This window comes from Sitophilus oryzae, unplaced genomic scaffold (genome assembly GCF_002938485.1).
Source record: "Sitophilus oryzae breed Bouriz unplaced genomic scaffold, Soryzae_2.0 scaffold_165_pilon_pilon, whole genome shotgun sequence".
In the NCBI taxonomy this organism is placed as follows: domain Eukaryota; kingdom Metazoa; phylum Arthropoda; class Insecta; order Coleoptera; family Curculionidae; genus Sitophilus; species Sitophilus oryzae.
The window spans coordinates 436,573-458,843 of record NW_022146347.1 but is presented as its reverse complement, the minus strand read 5'-3'; the positions used below and the strand labels follow the sequence as shown (position 1 = coordinate 458,843).

Genomic DNA, 22,271 nt, shown 5'->3' with positions numbered 1-22,271 from the left:
ATTTTATTATTTGACCTGTGATATTTATTCCTCTGTAAAAAAAAACAGTCTCAAATTTTTTGGCTGCGAGGTTCGAGCGTTGCATCCTAGGGCCCATATTCTTGGCCACTCCATATACTGTAAAAAATATGTATTTAAAAGGTTTGCCGAATTGGCAGAAATAATACAAAATTAAATCTTTACAGATATGTTTTATTTAAGTACATTAGTCACAATTATTCTTCGTAAATATGTACAAGGATTGCAATTTTATTCTATAGAATGAATTACAATTATTCTAATTCTAAACATTTGATGTTTAGCATAAATATATTTATATCGTCTTTCTTCTTAATATACTCGTACCTACATAGATATAATTTTTGTTGTAATATTTAAATTTGTTGAGATCATCTTCGTTCACGAAAAATGGAGTAAAATCATTATCACCATAATTGAAAAATGAATTCATTTTATTTGATTGAAACTCACTAAAATTTAGTTGGCAATTAGCCTGTCAAAATTAAAAACTATAATACAAAGTTAAGATTTATTTCTATATGGTAATCTACCAAAGTAAATGTATATTACAAGTACTCTTTTTGTCTTTTTACATAATAAATATGGAATAATTTCATTCTTCTTTTGCAAAACATTAAATATTACAAAACTATACAGGGTCCGGCAAATTAAATTATTTTCACTCAGAATTTTTTTTGTAATGGATCTGTGTAACTATATTTAGTATATAGTATATATTCTGTCTAAATTGTAAAAAGAAGTAAAACTGATATTTTTATGTTGTAATAGAATCGGTAAATTAAATAATCTGATTTAATGTATGGATAAATTGTAGCGCGTATTCTAAAAGTGTTATTATGGACCAAGCCGGCTTTGACTTTGACAGATAAAAGAAAACTTTTTGATCAAATTGTGTATAATAATATGTAATTTTGTGATACCGGTTTTGGGTTTATCAATATAAATATAATTTAATTTGCCTAGATTAAAATTAACTCATAGACATAAAAAATAGTTTTTATTAAAATAATTTGACATAACAAAGTTTGTTTCATAATATACGATATTATGATATGCATTTCATTTTTAAAAAGTCATTTATTTTTGTTATATCAGTTTTTTCAGTAATTTCCGTTTTATACATTACAGTCTGTAACTAAAGTCTGTCAAACGAGTTTTGAGAAATTTTGACAGACGACATTTAAAAAATCACAAAATACAATTTTCCAGTGTATTAAAAGGACAGCACTACTATTATTGTTAAGAATCCCCTCATTTGACAGACTATAGTATACTATATATCTTAAAGATACTTGGGCACACATTTCAAACAAAAGAACTTTATAATTATTATGAACTAATATATTTTTTCACTCAGTTAATGATTTTAATTTACTTCGCATAGCACGATAGTCAGCGGCGCACATAGGGGGGACAAGTGGGGCTAGTGGGCCAAACCCCCCAATTGGCTGTTATAGGTCGTATAAAGTTGGTTTTAAGCTCAAATCAATAGTATCTTATAGTGGCCTAAGCCCCCTAAAAGGCTTAAGCTCCCCTAAAAGTCTGTGTCTAGTTGCGCCCCTGACGATACTGTAAACTATGTGTTTTCATTCAAGTGTGTCAGGTAGTTTAGAAATATACTAAAATACACAGCACTCTACGACATTAGTATTGGAAGGTGTGACTGCGTAATATACACAGATTTTGTCGACAAAACAGTTTCCTTTACCATGTGTAAAGCTTCATTCAGAACCTCGCAATTAGTGAAATAAATTAGTGGTTTCAATTAGCGTAGAAGTTAGTTCCTCTAATTTAAATGTAAGCATCCAGAACGTCAAAATTAGTGGTAGTCATTTTCAATTAGTAGAAAAAGTTACCAAACTTCTTCACTAATTATGTTTCAACATTTGCGAGGAATGTCATTTTGACCCATTTTTGGCATTTGTTATCACCCGTCAAGAGAATATTAGGTTTTCTCTATGGATACAACTGACTACCGCAAACTGTTGCTTGGATATTCTATTAATTTTAATTGTGTTTTTTAGACATTGTGAATGATCGTAAACTAAAAAGTATAAAGTAGTGTAATTGGTACCACTAATTTATTCCACTAATTGCGAGGTTCTGAATGAAACTTAACAGTTTATCTATATTTGTAATAGATATGGCATAATGATGAAATCACTACAAAGTACCCTCTCAGTCTCTGAGTAATCGAGTACTAAGTATCCAAGTAATTACTGGTAATGTATAAAGCAAATCAAATTTAACATTATACTGAATAATAAAAAAACCGTTGAATAAACCTCCATTTAATTATCTAACAGATATATAACTTGGCTTCAATGTGTATATTAGAAAAATAAACTTGCGTCTATCCGTACCGTGCAAGTCTCCAACTCCAACCCACAGTTCCCGCCATATTTAAATCGTGGGTTATTTTCTTGTCTTTTATTATAAACTTGTAACTTTCGAGAGTAAGTTCTTAAGTAATAGTAGCATAATTTAACCTGAATTTCAAAAACGTACAAATTATAACAATATATAACAGTTCTACAAAATCGATCGGGTATTTCGTGTGCAATCTATAAACAAAAAAAAACTTACACCAGAGACTAGCCAATGCCATGAAAATACGCCTAACCAACGCAGCTGTAAAAAAATTAAAAAAGTCTACCTCCGTCGGGGATCGATCCAACGACTCGTTGCTCCCGAGGAACCTGCAACCGCGGAGCTATACGGTGCTTTCGTAACCAGGCTATATTGAAGCATTTATCTTTGGCATTATTTGGTTCTGCCGTTCCAATACGCATGCGCCGGAAGTGTGGGTTGGAGTCGGAGAGCTGCACGGTACGGCTAAGCGCAAGTCAAAAATAACTTTTCTACTAGAGTAACGATGACACAAGATATGAGAACGATGATTGAATTCCTTTAACATTGGATATATTGAAAATCCTCCTACTGTATTTTGTCTTGTTGAAGTGAAACTTCTATGCGGATTCTATGTCCACGGACAATATATTCACATCTACAGATCAAAAAATGCTTTGCGTTTTCTAAATTCCAGAATTCGGGCCCTGATTGAGATTTTAAAATAAACTGGAAAATTATGCGTTTTAACGAATTTTATAGTTTAAAATTTATTTTCGAAAATTTATTCAAATGGAGATTAAATTATAATCAAATGGAGGTTTAAGAACGGGCAACTTATACCTGATATCAACTAACTTCTCTTGTAATTGTCTAAAAATCGTACAACCAAAAAAATACATAAACGTTATAAATTAAGGAACTTTTCTTTTTATACTTAATACAAATAATATCTTGCTTATATCTCGAGTTTAAATACTAAGCGACGGTCGCTTTTTCCTATCCCCTTTCGAGTTCTTCCCGAAGATGTTGCCGAGGACTTTGGATACGCTGTTGACGCCCAGTTTTCTTCTGATGGGCAGCGCCCTCAGTAATTGTACTGAACGAGCCTCTCGAAGGACCGATTGGAAGGCTAGGGACACGCCAGCGAAGTTTTCTGCCGCGCTCACCTCGTAGAATTGACAGCCGTACTGCAGGGACAATTCTTCGCCATCGTCGACGCAGATTTGCCTGGAATAATAAAAATTAATTAGTGTATTAAAGTCTTTATCAAAATCTTTAGTAAATCAAACTGAATCTCGCTAAGGCTTGGTTGACACGGTCCCAGTGTAATTTGACCAAGTCAACCCGATACTACCTTATAAATATACCGACACCAACACTTTCTTACAAGTCGGAATTAACTATCTCTGCGCTGTGGTTGTCATTATGTGGATCTGCCCAAGCTCACCTGATGATGGAGTAGGGCTCCGAAACCGGTAGTGAGAGCAGGTTGATCCACATTATGACAAACACAGCGTAGAATTAAATTTCTATATCAGCAGTTTAGTGGCAAAAATCCTTGTATAATCTTATTATATACCTATACTGCAAGAAATTTGTTTTCTATCTTATAAATATACTTATATGGAAGTTGCACGCGTCTCACTTTTACGCTGTTGTATAGTATCAACTGTTTTATTAAAGTCGAGTTGGAAAGCTTCGTAGCATCCAAGTAAGCCAGCCTCTTACTTTGATATTAAAAAACCTTCCAACTCTTGGATAAAACAGTGAAGCAGCGTAAAAGTGAACCGCGCGCAGTACTTGCAGCGACATTTTTCGATGAAATGAGATATAAACAACCCTAGCAGAAAAAAAATCTCTATTGCAACTAAACTGTAATATTTGTAGATTTTTATAAGAAAATATTACTTTGAATGTGCTAGGCAATGATTCAGTAAAGGAACTAAAAAAAATCGGACTTTCATTGTCTCTATTTATTTTACTTACGGAATGTTTCGGTCAGAAGTATCACTGACCGTTATGTTATCAAGTGTGAACTAATCTAAATTGTAAAACTACTGAGCTTAATATACAACCTGTTCAAAATTGATTTGAACCGCACATGTTTTTGAACTTTCTATTTGGGGCCATGTGTTTCAGACAACTACAAAAACTGTCAGGTCGTAAAAATGGCCCTTTTTGGTTCAACTTCAACAAGACGCGGCTCTCTCTCTCTTCTCTTTCATTCTATTGTATTGTCTCCGCATATTTTTTCTCTCTAGTAGATAAACAGAGAAATATTTGCTCTCTCCTTATTTAGTTAACAACATTAAGTATAAGTACCTACTTGTTTAGTTAGTAACTCTCTTCTGAGTGTTCATCGGTATTGTGAGTGACGTGTTGTGAAAAGTGCCAGAAAAACAATAGGAACTAGGAACTGGTAACAAACAATTCAGTTTGATTATTTTGACTTGCCAGTAAAGGCTTCATAGACTATATTATTGCCTTGAAAACTAAGACTATAAAATTCTTCTGCTAAGCGTTCTTCGCATTTGCTGCAGAGAAAACTTGTCCAATTTTTAGTACTTATTTTAATTAAATAGTGTTTAGTATTTAGCCGTAAATATTTATTTCATTTCAAACTGAATCCACCCTATTATATAAGCGTGCGCAACAAGTGCAATCGCTGTACCTAATTGTAGTGCAAGTTTCGCAGAAAACTGCTACACAACCCGTGAAAAATTTGGGTGTAGTCAAGCGTGAGGTTGTCCACTGAGGATACTTGCATTGGTACGTTTTATAAGTGGTTGTCATATTGTTGAAATGTCCATACCTGGATGACAACCCGACAACCCGAGCTTCCGGCCATTTTATGTTGTGCTGCTTAGACCACGCATGATCTGCAATGCCTGACTTCATTGTTTCTTCTTTGCTTGACTTGACTTCATCTTTGCTTATGTTTTTTTATGTTCGTCAAATCGTACTAGGCGACGACGGGACTTTGAAAAGTAATCATTCTAAAGAAAATCAGTTTTAATATTACTTAGTTTAGAATTCAGAGATTCTTGGTCATTGAATATAGTGATTGCTCGATGACGATAATGTTTTAACTATATCTATTTTGGTTGCTTCAGAATAGTTCAATTCAGAATATAAATACTGTTCTTAAGTGTGGGTTTTCTATATACAGCAGTGCTAATGGATCCATAGCTTCTGACAAAAACATCCAGAAACGATTGACAGAAGTTTTTCTCTTTCTGAATCATAAAATTGATGGAGTTATTGAGAATGATTGAGAAAGAAATTCAACTATCTATCAGTTCCATTCCAGATTATAAAGGTGTCGTCAACATATCGAAGCCACATTTTGGATTTGACGACTGCGGTGTACGATTGGTGGTATTTTACTTCTCTAAGGCACTCCTCACATGGGGATACTCAAATATCAAAATCACTGGGATACTTGGCGACTTGGAGATGCGTCATATGTAATTATGTGGTGGCGCTCAGACTAGTTGCTTAGTTTCTTGTAACCTTCTCTCCGCTATGAGTGAACAAGCATTTAATTTGAAGTTTGTGACCGAAGTGGAAAATTTTTCAGTATTATTTAATTATAAATTGAAAGGCTTCTGCTGTTCCTTTCGATATAAGGACGTAACCAGTATTTTCTACTTCAGCGACGGTAATAATAATATTGAATAATTATATCACCATCACTACTGTCACTAGACATTGTAAATTAAGCACTCTAAATAAACGAAACTCTCACACTCGGAACGGACTGAATACTAATTTCATTTTTGATAGGAAACCGGCGCAACTTGAGTCGTGACTGTCAGAGTATGACAGACAACTACAGTCTCCGAGTCTCTCTTTGAATAAGAAGACTAAGGAAGGAGCATATCAAAAATCTTCGGTACACCGCGATGGGCCTCAAATATGGCCGACTTAAATTCCGGTTTATCAGTGTCGTTCTAATTTTATTTAAAAAATGTAAAACTATGATGTAGGGTAGACGTGGGGTAGACTCAATAATTTGTTGTTTTATTTTACGTTGTGAATAAATGTTGGTAGTTATTAAAATTGTTATAAAAATATATAATTCTAATAAAAATAGATAAGTTATAATAAGTATTTATTAACACAAACATCCGATACGCTACTGAAGCAGGTAAGTCAAATTAACGTATCTAAATTCTTTGACATCTAATCTTTGACAAGTAATAAATAAAAGCTAAAATGCAAGAAAAATATATAATTTAGTTAATTTAAGTGAATTTCATAAATAATCGGTTTACTACACGTATGTATATTATATAGTCACTTACTAGCGAAAAGTTGTTCCATTATTTCACTCAATTTTTGCCGAGATCTACCGCACGCTACACAACCAACTATTTTAGAGTCTTTTTCGATAAATCGCGATAGTGTCACTGTTAATTTAAGTTCTGCCACAATTTCCATCTAGATTTACTACCTTTATACAACTATCAGTAGTAGAATAAATAATAAATAACATAAAATAAGCTCCGCAAAGACTGACAAATCCAAAAATTTCAAATCAAATTCAAATGTGTCAAATGAATCGTCAAACAGAACTGTCCAGGATCCCCACCCTAGAGAGCTTTTATGGTGGCTTTTCCGCCCACCATGCATGAATACATGGATAGCATTATGCTCCTTCCTTAGTCTTCTTATTCAAAGGAGTCTCTAATATCTGAGATTTGGGAACTTTTTATTTTTTAAACTAAAAACAGTTTCTGTTGAACTTTTGGCTCAAAAACATTTCAAATTTATGATTTCAGTCTAATAACTATTTAGTCAACATTTAATTTATGTCAATGACGACAGGTATTGATAATCTATATCGATTCCAAATATCTCGAAAACAATTACTCGTAACGATTTTTACCAAGAGACCTTTTCTGCTTAAAAAACGGTGCATATGTATATTTTTTTACTCATTAGTTTTACTCATTAGTACGGCCGAAACGTTATTACTCTCCAAACCAGTTAAACATGTAGGTGGCGCCCTCTACAAGTAAGAGTCATAAGCTTTTTTCGTTTTCCTGTTATTACCGATTCTGAACCGTCCTAGAATTGTGATGCGTATGCGCAGAAGGAAATATGAAGACATTATTTCATTTGCGCATGCTCTGGAGAGTTCTAGGACGATTCAGAATCGATAATAACAGGAAAACGAACAGACCTATATTGACATCGAAATAAACTTTCTCATGTCAAAAAACTTTCAGACCTCATCTCCGCATAAGATATACATTTATACAAACTTTTTTACTTATTTTTATCTGCAGAATATGTTGCCGAAGTTTCCGGAATACAGGTCGGACCACTCTGTATATTTGCTGTGCAGGATCTAAATTAATCCCTAAATAATGTAATAAATCCTTTATATGAGAAATTGAAAAGTAAAAAGAAGAAAGAGAAATGAGTAAAAGTTTTCCACGAATTTAACGCATCCTCAACAATTCCAGTTTCAGTCTTTTACCGATCGAGCTTTTAAATTTACCGTCATGGTACCACCATCATCTCGCTGGCGCAAACGGCCTCTTAATAAACTCTCCGGCGGTGCTCGATTTGAACGTGAAAAAATCGGCGATCGCGAGCGTAATAACGCTCGTGACTCGATCATTACGCTCGGTACGACGGCGACGTCCTCTTCCTGGACAAGTTCAAAAAGAAAAACCTCGAAATGACTTACAAATTCTGACGGGGAATAAAGGATGCGACGCGCAACCTATAAGACCGACTAAATTAATATCTTTGTCGGTGGAACAACGGCGTAACGGTTTAATGGAACACAAATCGATTTTTATCAACGTTTTTAAATGGGGTTCTTAATATACGTTTTTTTTTCACCTTATTGGGTAGTGTGAGGAACGGATAACTAAGTATCAAGAAGTATCGGACCATTGATGTGGATTGAAGTATAGTGGCTTTCTGCATTGTTGAGATAATATCTTCAGATAGATTTATTATTTTTAAACTATTCTTCAGATGACTTGGTACTAAGCCCGTCGACGACATAATTATCGGGATCACAATTACCTTTTTCATATCCCATATTTTTTGGACTTCTCGAAGTTTACTGTATTTCTCTATTTTTTCGTGATATTTCTGATATATATTATTATTTGCAGGAATTTATATATCAATCAGGTAAGTAATTTTTTCCTCTTTATCTACCAGAGTAATGTCAGGCCTATTATGACTCACTGTTCAGTCGGTAAGTATAGTCCTAACCCAGTGGACTCTATATCTCTGATCCTCCTCAACACTGGCCGGCTCATATTGATAATATAGTCGTGTATCTTCCTTAATTCCTGTCTGAGTCATTAATTTCTGATGAATTATACCTGCCACTTGATTATGCCTTTCTAAATACTTTGTTCGTGCTAATATCCCACAGGCTGATAATATGTGGTCTATTCTTTCTGGACATTTATGCCATTTTCTGCATAAATCAGAGTCCACTGCCTCACCCAGGATATATTTGGCATAATTGCGGGTCTTAACTACCTGGTCCTGGATGGCGATGAGGAAACCTTCGGTTTCTGGATTCAGGTAACCCTGAATCGCCATTGAAGTGACGCCATTGAAGCCATTGAAGTGATTGAGGAATATCAGTTTCACCATCGTATAAGAAGCGATAGAAACGCCCGTGCAGCTCCTTTGTTGACCACAATCGGATCTTTTGTCTGGTAGTGGAATCGTCTGGAATTTGTATGTTGCTTCGTTGGTTAAGGTTGAGGGGGGTGAAATTCTTGTCAGCTTTGACAATTATGCGATGCAGACAGCTTCGGTTTTCGTTTTTACAGAAATACGCTCTTAAGTCACTAATTTGTCGGTAGCAAAACTCTTTAATATGTTGAATACCTCTTCCTCCATGGTTGCGTGGTAATGTAATCCTTTCCATGCAGGCCTTAGGGTGATGTTTCCTTGATCGGGTCATAAGAACGTGTATTCTAGGGTTTAGTTGGTCCAGATCAGTATTGGTCCATTTCACAATACCCAATGAATACGTATAAATGAAACGTATTTAATAATATTATTCGAGTAATAATATTACTCTTTTTGATACTGTTACCACGTTACCAGGCGGCGAGTGGTTTAATACTTTAGAGGTACACAACCTTAAAGAAATAAATTGTCGCCAATAGTACCGCAGTCGTCAAGCACAAAATGTAGCTTCGATATCACAAAATAGAAATCAACCAGAACGCCGACTCTTGCCGAATTTGATGACGTTTCACGAATCGCGACGCCATATTATTAGCAGCGGGTAACACTCAGGGCCGGATTAAAACGGTTTCGCAGGGTGTTGTCAGAGTTATATTGAATAAGTATTTTTATTATCTGATAGGTATGTGATTACAGACTGAGCGTAATACGTTATTTCGAAAGGTAAAGTTTGTATTGTATAGATACTACCACATGTAATTTTTATGCAGCGGTTTTTTGCAAGTAGTAGGTAGGCAGATAATATATGCGTAGTCAAAAATTTGGAAATGGGTAGAGATCGTGATTTTAAAAAATAAACTAAACCAATTAATTAAAGGTCAACTTTCTACTCGAACCCTTGAGCTGCGTTTTACTGGTTGGCAAAAACCCGTGGTCATCCCTACACCTTTCTTAGAAGTTTTTATGGTCTGGGAAATTACGCGAATTGCGTTGCTATAGGTACGTTCTAAAGTGTAACAGTTTACAATCCTGAATTTATTTGTTAGAGGCACGTTCTGCGTTTTGGGTACACATTATCAAAATAAAAATGTTTTTTTAATGCTGGGAAAGTTTCGCTTGAACACAATGTTACCCAGATAAATGGGGCTCATATAATAATAAAATTATGATTAGGTAGGTAATAAGTATTGTGTTAAGATGGGTTAATACAGTATTTAAAATAAAACAATCTATGCATTTGTTTAATATCTATTTATTTCTCCTTATTAATAATTTATTTTTATTTGTTCTTTGTTGCTTTTGAAATTTGTATGTGAAATATTCCTATTATGCGATAGTCAGAATTCAACTAAACCCTGACCTGCCCTGACTAAACCGGTAACGCCCCTACATTGACAGGTGTTACCCGCTCATAAAGGAATTTTTAGGTTAGCCACCGTTTCGCGCGCATTTTGTGAGTCAACCTTCTGGTTGATTTCTATTTTGTGTTCGATATGTTGACGATACCTTTATAATTTATAAACTATCTATACAGGGTGGTCCAAACTGTATTCCGGAAACTTCGGCAGCATATTTTGCAGATAAAAATAAATAAAAAAGTTCAAACAATGTTTGTCCTAAAATGCTTAGTTTCGGAGATAGAGGGCGTAGAACAGGGTTGGAAAAAATCATGTTCTTAAAAAAAAATCAAAAAAATCAGATTTTTTTTAATTTAAATCAGATTTTTTTGATTTTAATTCAAAACAACATTTAAATAAAATTTCTAAATGACCAGGGCTTAATTCCAATTAAAGACCTATCCTTAATGGTTAAATTTTTATAACTCTGCCCGATACCGGTAACATTAACAATTCTACGGGCGTGTCTTTTTCCACATCGGTCACCAATATATTCCGCAAAAAAAATCGCTCGCTTCAGATCAAAAAGGATTATTTTTCAAACGTCTTAAAAGTATTAATTTTTGTCATTTTAAAGTATAGGCATAAAACAGATAACTGATAAAAGTAAAGCGCTGTTACGTCTAAGCACAAAAGTACAAAAATATATTATTAAACTGATATTAAGTGTCAAATTCAACGAGTGTACAAATTGTTGCTCGATTACTATTTATATTATTTGCAATGTTTGAAATTGATTAAAAATTTATTTGTAATGTTCAAAAAAAATATTATGTTCTATTCGGAGTAAAAATGTACTTCTTGTGCCTCCCTGTAACATCGGAATAGCTTACTATGGTCCTTCAAAGATACAGCATCGTCAAAAAAAGTACAATTTTTACTCCTAATAAAACAATACACTATTGTTCGGAAATAGTCTTAAGTCGAGAATGAAATTAGTATGTATTATCTAACGTCAAAGTGTAAAGTACTTACTGCAGATCAAAATGTCGGTAGGAATTTGGACACATACAACCGTTTCAAAAAAAATAAAACAAATTATTTTCTGACGACTACAGATTCTCGGGAATGAAGATATAGGGACTTTCTATATTAGAAGAACCTAGTTCTGCACTAGACTTTGCGAATGATATGTATATGAACAGCGGATTTTTGTCACTTATACATAATTTTTAAAATAAATCCCTGCGTTTAGTGGTCTAATGGATTTCACACGAAATTACTTCAAAAATCGGCCAAACATTTAAATTGATGAATAGATATTTTTATATAGCTTTATAACATTTACAATTCTTTTTCAATTTATTAACTGTTATATCTGTTATAGAAATATTTTTATATTTTTCTAGGACACGTTTTTATAACTTTTACAGTTATTTTTTTATTTATAATAAAGTTTCAATAAAATTATTATTTTGATTTAAATCACATGATTAAAATTCATAAAAAAATCACTTGATTTACATCACGATTTAAATCATGCCAACCCTGGCGTGGAAGATTTTTCATTTTTATTTCGATTTTTTCCATTTTTCTATAATTTCTGAAGTAACGTCAATATTTGGATGAAAATTGGTGTCTGGGAGTTTTTTGGCATGAGAAATTTAATTTTGATGTCAATATGACTCCTACTGGTAGAGGGCGCCACCTGCATATTCTTAACTGGTTTGAAGAGTAATAACTTTTCGTCCGTACCTGTATAAAACTACTGAGTAAGAAAATATACATTCACGACATTTTTTACGTAAAAAAGATCTCTTGGTAAAAATCGCTACGAGTAATGGTTCTCGAGATATTTGGAATCGAAATTATCAATACCTGTTATCATTGACATAAATTAATTAAACTTGTTGACTAAATAGTTATTAGACTGAAATCATAAATTTGAAATGTTTTTGTACCAAAAGTTCAACAGAAACTGTTTTATCATCATTTTTCGCAGAAAAATTTATGATTAATTTGAAAAAATAACAATTTCACAAATTTATTATTTCACTCAAATAATTATCTGCTCAACGTGTTTATTTTTTGTCAATAATGACATGTATTGACTATTTCCATTCTAAATATCTTGAGAACGGTTGTTCGTAGCGATTTTTACCAAGAGACATTTTTACGTAAAAAGTCATGGAAATGTATTTTTTTTTTCACTCAGTAGTTTAATACAGGTACGGACGAAAAGTTATTACTCTTCAAAACAGTTAAAACACATGTAGGTAGCGCCCCCTACAAAGAGGAGTCATATTGACATCAAAATCGAATTTCTTATGGCAAAAAATTCAATTCATTTCATTACATTTTCATTTCATCCAAATATTGAGGTGACTTCATAAAAATGAAACTTGTAATTGAAAAACTACACCCTGTTTTTTACCCTCCGCATTTTAAGATATACATTTATACAAACTTTTTTACTTATTTTTATCCGCAGAATATGCTGCCGAAGTTTCCGAAATACAGTTCAGACCACTCTGTGTATTACATGTCTAGGATCTAAATTAATCCCTAAAGAATGTGAGGAATGCATTTTTCTCAAAATGTCAATAATAAAAAAGTTTTTTTTCCTCTTGTGAAAACAATCTGGGGACATACTGTAGAACTATAAAGTCCCAAGTAATACCTGCATTACGCTTATAAACCATGTCTTAACTCGGTTTATAAATACTCATCGGCTTTCATAGTGGGGCGCTAATGGATTATAAGATTGTTGTTTTGATTGGTGTCTTATCTCGTAATAAACGAGGAAAACCGACGTATAATGATTCGATAATTTCCGTGTAGAAGTCACTTTATAATCGTTTTAAATGACAGATTTCTATTAGCTGGCACTAATTAGTTTCTGCGATGCCATATGAGGAATTAACTACAAATATGGGTACGTATGAGTATGTAGTAAGTAGTAAAATTCTAGATACACGCTACTTGTAAAATATGTCTTCTTGTCTGGTGTTGGCATAGACAGAGACATGTATTCAAGATAGGCTGACCATATACTTTGAGTTGCTTTAACTACTGAGAAGTTATTCCATTATTTCCCTCGATTTTTGACCGAGATTTACAGCACGCTACACAACCAACTATTCTACAGTCTTTTTCGATAAATCGCAATAGTGTCACTGTTAATTTAAGTTCTGCCACAATTTCCTTCTAGATTTACCATCTCTAAACAACGACAAGTTGTAGAATAAATAATAAATATCCTAAAATAAGCTCAGTAAAAACTGAGAAATCCAAAAAATTTCAAATCAAATTAAAATGTGTCAAATGAATTGACATACAGAACTGTTAAGCATCCCTACCCTAAGACTCCACCTCCTTCTAACATGCATGAAAACATGAATAACATTATATTTCTTCCTTATTTTTTTTTATTCAAAGATACATACCTATATTTCATATCGATTAAGCTTTTGGTTACTAATCGAGGAAGCGCCGTGATGACTAACTGGAATTTAAATTTCGCGCTGGGGATTCAAGTAGTAGCTCTGCTGTAAAAATGTCAAGTTGCCACATTTATTTATTTATTTCGTGACATTGTCATTCGTTTTGACATTTTAGTTCTGTATAACGAGTTTTTGTTTTAAATAAATAGTGGTGTGATACTTTAAGCTTGCAAATGTTTACTAGCAGACCTTGCAGTCGAACATTGTTCTTTTTAGAACCTCTTTTAGTGCGAACTGTACAATATAGCTTCATAGCAGTAAAAATTGCATCTTGGTGAACATCCCAATACGTAGCTTTGCCCCAATTTAACTATGTTCGTATCTATTACGTTTACCGAGATACCAATGCTCGTACCTCGAATTCACCCTGTATACAGTTCATACCAAATAAAGTTTTAGTCACGTTATAAAGCTTGACCGACACAACGTTGCCCACTGTTATATATTTTCTTTTAATCAAAATATTTCAGAAAACAAAAATATATACAGGGTGGCGCACCTAATTCGCCTCGGTTGATTATACGAAAACGTATGCTACAATTTCAAATAAACCATATGCGAAAATGTCAAAAGCTGACATATGATATGTCATTCTATTCAGAGTGTCATTTTCTATCGAATAAAGTAAAAAAATACCGAAGGTGTCATTTAAAAGTTGCAGTTATTTCCGGTGAAAGAGGAAGTGATCAAAAACAATTGAATACGTCAATCAATCCTAATTTATGTCATATATTAACATACCAAATCTCGTTTTTTTTTATCTGAATAAAAAGTTATAGGGGTGAGCCGCTTTTGAGACACACCCGGTATACAATATACTTGCCCCCTGGGAGCAGGACCAGGTTTGAGTTGTTTGTCAAAACCGTGATAGACTTATCAGACCTTGGTCACATATCACCCTCGGATATACTAACAATCTACACTCAGATGCAAAAAAACGCAACAGAGAAATGTTTGGACAAATTTAAAGTGTTATATTTTTGTTATTTTTAGCCCTATTTTCATGAATTTTTCAACAAAGTGTATGTAATTATATCAACTTTAATTCGTAATGTCAGTTTTTGTAAACTTTAGTAATTGGCATATTATACAAGGTTAATCGAGGGGTTGTTTTCTTATCCTAACTTTAAAACACACTGTGCAATAATTTTGTGCGTAAAAATTTTGCTAAAATATAATTTTACTGTAAGAACCATGTCTCCTGAGCATTTTGTTTTTTGGGTCACGCTGCTTTGGTTAATTTTTAAGAGCGAAATGAACTGATCACGATCAATTTGCATTTTTTTCTGTTATACTTTTGATGTAATTTTTTAATAAGACGAGATGGTTTTGGTGACTATTGTCGTAACGTCATATTACGCTGCATCGGATACTCTATACCAGTGGCGTACTAAGCCTGTCGGGGGCCCGGGGCGGCGAAGCTAAATGTGGCCCCCAGTCTGTTTAGATAATGATATACTTCTAATGCACATTTTTCAAAAATTGAATGACGCATGTATAATGGTTGACAAAATTCAAGTATTTATACAGGGTGTCCCAGGCTGAGCCTGCGTTAGAAGTTTCTAGAGAACTACAATATCTAGATATGAGATTTTGTGCATATCATTGTTTCACAATGAGATCTATCAATTAAAAATATTTTCCGGAAGTTGACAGCAACTTTCTTATTATAAATGGGTGACCCCATTTGTTATTACATACTTAAATTCTCTGTAAAATTTTATGAATTATGATATTAAACACTCTATACCTAACGTTAACCGTTTTTGAAAAAAAAAATATTTATAATTTTTCGAGGTAAAAAACTGCCTGTCAAAAATATGTATATAGCCTAAACGTCAAATTTAGTGATTGCCACAGCTACTGTACCATAAAGAGAAGACATGAATGTGGCTATCTATGTTAAAAATTAAATTGTCCGAATGTCATATAATAATGGCCGCAGCTGTCATGGAATTGAGAGATTAAAAAATTATCATAAATCTTTTTTTTTCAAATGGAAATCCACTTTTTTTATTTCACTCGTGAAAAGACCTTCGTTACTTTCGTTTTTAAAATTTGGTACTTTTTGACCATGACATGTTCCTGTACCTAAAATAAATCGTTTTTAAGTTATTTAAGATTTAGCTTTAAAGCGCCGTATATTTTTCTTGATTTTAACCAGTAGCCTATGACAATATTATCGATCATCATCTCCAAGCTAACTTTGCGCTGTTTTTTCTTTTCGATCGTACGGTATTATTAAAATATCAACTATTACATATTACTAAAGTACGAAAATACGAGATATATTTATATAAATACACTTTTTAAACTTTTAAGCAGCAGTAGTTATAATATAGGAAATTCAAATAATTCATTTTCTGACAGATGGAAATAAATTGTCTGACTGACACTTAATGTCAAAGTAAGGTAGATAAAATCAAGAAAAATATAAGTTTTCAAACTAAATCTTAAATAACTTAAAAACGATTTATTTTAGGTATAGGAATATGTCTAGTTAAAACATAACGAATTGGAAAACCTCTTCCCTAGTGAAATAAAAAAAATGGGTTTCCATCTGAAAAAAAAAATATTTATGATAATTTTTTAATCGCTCAATTCTATGACAGCTACCGCCATTATTATATGACATTTGAACAATTTAATTTTTGAAATAGATAGCCACATGTCTTATCTTTATGTCACAGGGGCTGTGATAATAACTAAATTTGACTTTTAGGCTGTACAAATTTTCTTGTCAGGCAGTTTTTTCCGTCCAAAAATTTAAATATTTTTTTTCTTAAAAATGCTTCCAGGGAAATACCGCCTCAAAATATCGCGATTTTGTAAGTCCTCCAAGATCCGAGGGGCCCCTTCGCTGTCTCAGGCCCGTGGCCCCCGTTATACTAAAGACTTCACTGCTCATCATCAGTAATGAAGCTAGAATACAAGTTATGCTGTGCATTGGTTGTAATTTATAATGTTTATTCAGTAAAAATAAATAATGAAACCATTGAAAAATAACTTTAATAATTATTCGATATTTTAAACAAAGAAAATTACCCCTTGATTTAATTTCCTAAATAGAAAGTGCCACTGACAATTACTGGGGCCTGATAATTGATAATTAAGTAAATATCTGCTTCCATTTATATTGTTTATAGTTGGCGTATACATATGATTTGCATACTCCACCTACAAACTGCTTTATAACTATTGAACACATATTGGCCTTGTTTGCCAGTTGAATAAAAAATTACTTATTAAGATTCGGAGGCCCCCTAAAAGAAGGGGCCCGGGGCGGACCGCCCCTTCCGCCCCCCCCTTAGTCCGCCACTGCTCTATACTAAATTAAAATAAAAACGTTAAAGACTAACTTTACAGTCCTGCTTTTAATAAACATTAATAACGATACCAAAACTAACGATATTTAAGAAAACATCCGTAATACTGAAATATACAAACAGAAAAAAAATTGTAAAAAATACCCTAATTCTTTGTATTGCCTCCCCTGGCTGCTATAACTGCCTCTATACGTTCGTTCATACTGTAATTAAGGCTGCATATATCTCATATATCATATTGCATTATGTTTTCCCATTCTTCTTTAAGGACCAAGCGAAGGTCATTTAATGAAGCTGGCAACGCTTCGCGATCTCTAACCCTCCTGCCAAGCATTTCCCAAACGTCGAACGTGATGGACAGTTCATAGTAGGATACAATAATCACCAAAGCTGCCTTGTCATATTGAAAAAAAACTTCAAAAAGAAATTATAATTGAAAAAATTGCAAATTGTTGGTGGCGAGTTCATTTCGCTCTTAAAAATTAACCAAGGCATGTATTGACATGATCCAAAAAACAAAATGCCCAGGAGACATGGTTCTGACCGAAAAATTATATTTTAGAAAAATTTACACACAAAATTATTGCCCAGGGTGTGTCAAAGTGTAAAACAACAACCCCTCGATTAACCCTGTATAATATGCCAAATACGAAAGTTTATAAAAAACTGAGTTTACAGATTAAAGTTGATATAATTATATATAGCTTGCTAAAAGATTCATGAAAATAGGACCAAAAATAACAAAAATAAAACAGTTTAAATTTGATCAAAATTTTCTCCGTTGCGTTTTTTTGCACTGAGTGTATATTAAAAGGTTGGATCTAAGTTTGTAGAAATGGGCCACAATAGGCCTTTGCGGTCGCAGCGGAGTGTCCAACCTGGGAGCGTAATTCCGGACAGAGCGCAGCATGACGATTAATGCTCTGTAATGAACTCATGTTTGTAGAGCGCAAATAGCAAAATATTTACTCCAAATCCACAACCAATACAGACAGCTACTGGAAAAATATTAGTCTCAGATGCTCTGTGTTTTGTAAAACTTAAAGAGGCTTTCTGTTACTACGCACACAAGTGCAATTCAAAATAGCACACATGTCGCGCCGTTTATATTCGTTTTTTTTAGTAGTTTGGTACTTGGTATTATCTTCAATATTTTGCGATAAATTATGCACTCGTTTTTTTTTCTTTGCCTTCTTTTCGCTATTAAACTTATTTTCGGAGTTAGTTCTGGAGGAGAGACGTCCTGCTTGAATCCATTTACTACCATTTGGCATGCCTTTATTTTTTCTTCTTGAAATGGAAGTCGGTTGAACTTTGATGTTTTTGTTTTTTTATGTCGCTTTTTTAGTAATAAAACTTATTGCCTGTGTAGGTGTTTCGATCTTCTTCAGAACTGAAGCAAAACGCGCTATTGCTGCCGTAGACGAAAGGTCAGGATTTTCTTTTATAATAGTAATTATTCTTAAAAATTCTGATTTTACTGTTTCTATTGCATTTTCGTAACACTTGCTATTTTCATTCTGTAGGGATTACTTCTACAACATTTTCTACATTTGTTTGAGCTTCAAAATTGTCAATAAGATAAGTTTCTTTTCCTGAAAAAGTATTGTTTTTTTTTGTTCAACAATATTTTCATTTTCTTCTTCTAGTACCTATATCATCAAAAAAATATCAGGAGTAGAATTATCTCCCAACGCTAAAGCGACCAGGACGATCACGTAATATGAACCGTTTGCTCTATTATACATAAATGTTTACAAAAGCGACCACCTCTGCCTGAGCGCAAAAGTTTACATTGCACAAGAACTTCGAATTTATCACTTTCAATTTGTATTTTTAACAGTTTATAATCATCGCGCAAAGTATCAAGTAACTTAACTACTTCTTCTTCCCTCATTTTGTGTACTACTAATTGCCAGTAAACATTTCTTAGAACAACTAAAAAAATATAACTTCAAAACATTCATAAACCATGCGAACTTAGTTACTTAGAACGTTAATTATTGCACTGGCATTTGGAAAGGCTTACAGCGCATATAGGCCTACAAACACCAGCGCGATACCAAACGCACCTGTCTGTATTGCGCTGGTGTTTGGAAGACTATAAATCGCATTATTTAATAACAAACCCCAGTTTATGTCACAACCATTGCTGATCTGAAATCAGCAGGGGTTCGGATTTACGCAACCTGGGATTCAACTCTGAGTGAATACAAAATACATCGAAATTGATAAAAATCTGTAAATCTTTAAATAAATAAAGTGTGGCGAAAAAGTCCTTACAATTTAATGCCATACTATAATCATTTTTGTGTAGATGCTTTGCTAACCTTATTAGTATAAATAGTTTTAATGACAGAAATTGTAAAAACAAGTTAGTCGTTCTAATTAAAATATTCGCGAAAAATGTTTGTGCTTGTAATATTGTAAAATAATAATCTCCTGTCTGTTTATTAATTTACGGCCAGTCATTTCTTAACTAATTAACAGTGTTTGTCAGTTCTCAAGACAAGCAAAATAATTTTAAGATAAATGAACTGCTTCGAGCACCTGTATCGTAAATTATTATTGCATCCTGATTGTTAACTCAAAAGCGTAATGATTATTAGATATACTAGGTATATACTATACTTATTATAGTTTTGTTTATAACAAAAGTCTTGTTAACGGTATAGAATACCCGATAATTCTCTCTTTTACGAGCTAGATAAAATCTACAAGTACATTCTCAAAGAACATGTTGGCGACGTCAATAATCACTAAGATGTTTCGGTTTCTGGAACCATCATCAACTTATGTTGAATGTTATAAACGTAAAGTCGTGTCCAAAATCAATTATTACTCTTATTAATTAAACATATTTGCGGCAACGTTTTCATTGGCATTCTGGTAAAGTTAAAAGTGTATTCCCCTATTCATAAATATACGTAAAAAATAAGTTTTGATTAAAAATATGATGAGAGTAATAATCCTGCAGCTGAAACAGGTGTGAAAAACAATGATACAGGTGTTTCCAAGTTTTCCAAAATTGAAATGGAGTGAAAACCTTTATGCGCGAAGTTAAATATGTGCTAAAAAGAAATAGTTCGTTGTCTGTAGATGTTGCCAAAATGGTTAGCGGAACATGTTACTAAAGTTCAAAAATTAACGTAAGGTAATCGCAAAACAGTTTTCGATGCACGTCATCAGTCATATCGAAATTGACACTATAGCCAATAAACCTGACTAAATGAAATTTTGACAAAAATGTTTAAATTTGTTGTATAATTTAAGATACCGGGCAGCTCTTCATTTTACTTCATAGAGCAAATGATTGTAACAGATATTTTATTTAGATTAAAGCTGTCAAAATTAGTTTAAAGGGATTTTTATTATCGCCATGTTGGTCACAATGGGCCGGGATCAGCAAGGTTGTAGGTTATTATTTGACAATTATCATAATGTCACTCATTATTTTGTATATCATGTTGAATCTTTGGGAGTAATTCTCGTTTTTTTGCCGATTTTCATAGTTTTATTTTTAAATTTCACTTTTAAGCATAAACAGTTCTTTTAAGAACTAAATTTTCTAGTTTTTGTATATAACATTTCGTGAAATTTTGTGTCGAAAATATGCCGAAGCATTTAAACAATCGAAGCAAAGAGCTTGTAGCTTTCCTGATAAACTATTTTGAACGAGAACGTGACAATAAAGGTCCTTTATTAAGCTACACGCACACTAGTGCGATCACGGCCGCGATCACGATCTCCACGCAGCCACGGCTAAAAGTTGCTGAAGAATACTACATATGAGCTGTTTCACATTGGCGAGATCGAGTTTTGGAGATGAAGCGGCCTGGCGGCGTTCTATTCTGCGGTGGCGATCAGATTCAACTTGTCGAGTTTGATCGCGTGATCGCGACTCAACTGATAGGGATTTTCCTTTATTTGTGTTTTTTCTTGTTGCAATTTAGAAATGGAGTTAAAAGAGCAACTAATTAAGGCTGTAAATATACACAAAATTCTATATGATTTATCCGATCCCAGTTACAAAAATAATAGAATTAAAAATAAAAAGTTTGAGAGAAAATTGGAGTTGCAATTGGATTGGATAGTATATATGTATACATTTTTATTGTTTAAGTTTAAATATTGTAGGTAAACATTTAAGAATGTTTTTTTTCGGTATGCATAATTCACATTTTTATTTTGTGTATGTAATTGTATACCTACAGGTTGGTGCACTACATATAGGTACGGCGGTGAACGTGAACGCGGTGGTGTGTGCTAGAATGAACGCTCATGTTATCGCTGCCCTGATCGTGATCGTAGCGGCCGTGATCGCACCAGTGTGCGTGTAGCTTTACCCTTGACTGCAGTCAGAGAAGTAAGTTTGATTGGTAAGCACATTATACCACGTTATTTCTACTTATTTCGATTTGTAGCTAATAGCTACCTAACCGTACTAAATGACGGAATTTACCCAACCTTGGTCAGAACATCTGGCACATCGTATACTGATCTGTCAATAGTATGCGATGGATTACTGCAGATGAAACCCATATGGCAAGTCCTTGAAGATCCGGATGTAACAGAGCACAAGTTTATTTTTACGGAAATACCATCAGATACCTCGCAAGGAAAAAAATCCAGGTATAAATACGGAGAAATTAATAAGGTTAAGCTTAGTGAAGCATTCAAATATAGCATACCGGGCAAGTCACCAACTATGTCAGCTTACAAAATGGCAAAAATAATTCGCGCAGCATACCATAAAAGTACTCCGACTGTCCGTTGTGATGAAGACTTCCAGATGCCGTACTGGTGGAACGAAGATATCCAAACAAACATTTTAGAAGTAAAAAAAAAGAGAAGAAGGTTTCAACGAGAAACAAGAAACGATGATCTTCGCGAGCTCTATAAACGTACCTACAAAGAAGCAAAGCAGGATCTGTCTCAAAAGATCAGAATTGCAAAAATAAGTTCATGGGAAAAACTGTGCGATGACTTACAAGAAAATATTTACGGTCAAGCATATAAGATAATAAGATCCCAGCTGAAAAAAATGCCAC

General features: G+C 33.5%; 1 protein-coding gene across 1 annotated transcript in view; it reads right to left on the bottom strand.

The window, feature by feature from the left end:
• Window positions 1–2,062: 2,062 nt before the first annotated feature.
• Window positions 2,063–22,271, bottom strand: part of LOC115880875 (ras-related and estrogen-regulated growth inhibitor-like) — a 404,377-nt gene continuing 384,168 nt past the window's right edge. Inside the window, exon 5 of the mRNA XM_030898199.1 lies at window positions 2,063–3,600. Within this exon, the coding sequence (XP_030754059.1) occupies window positions 3,342–3,600 (259 nt within the window). The 3' untranslated portion in view covers window positions 2,063–3,341. The remainder of the gene's footprint in view (window positions 3,601–22,271) is intronic.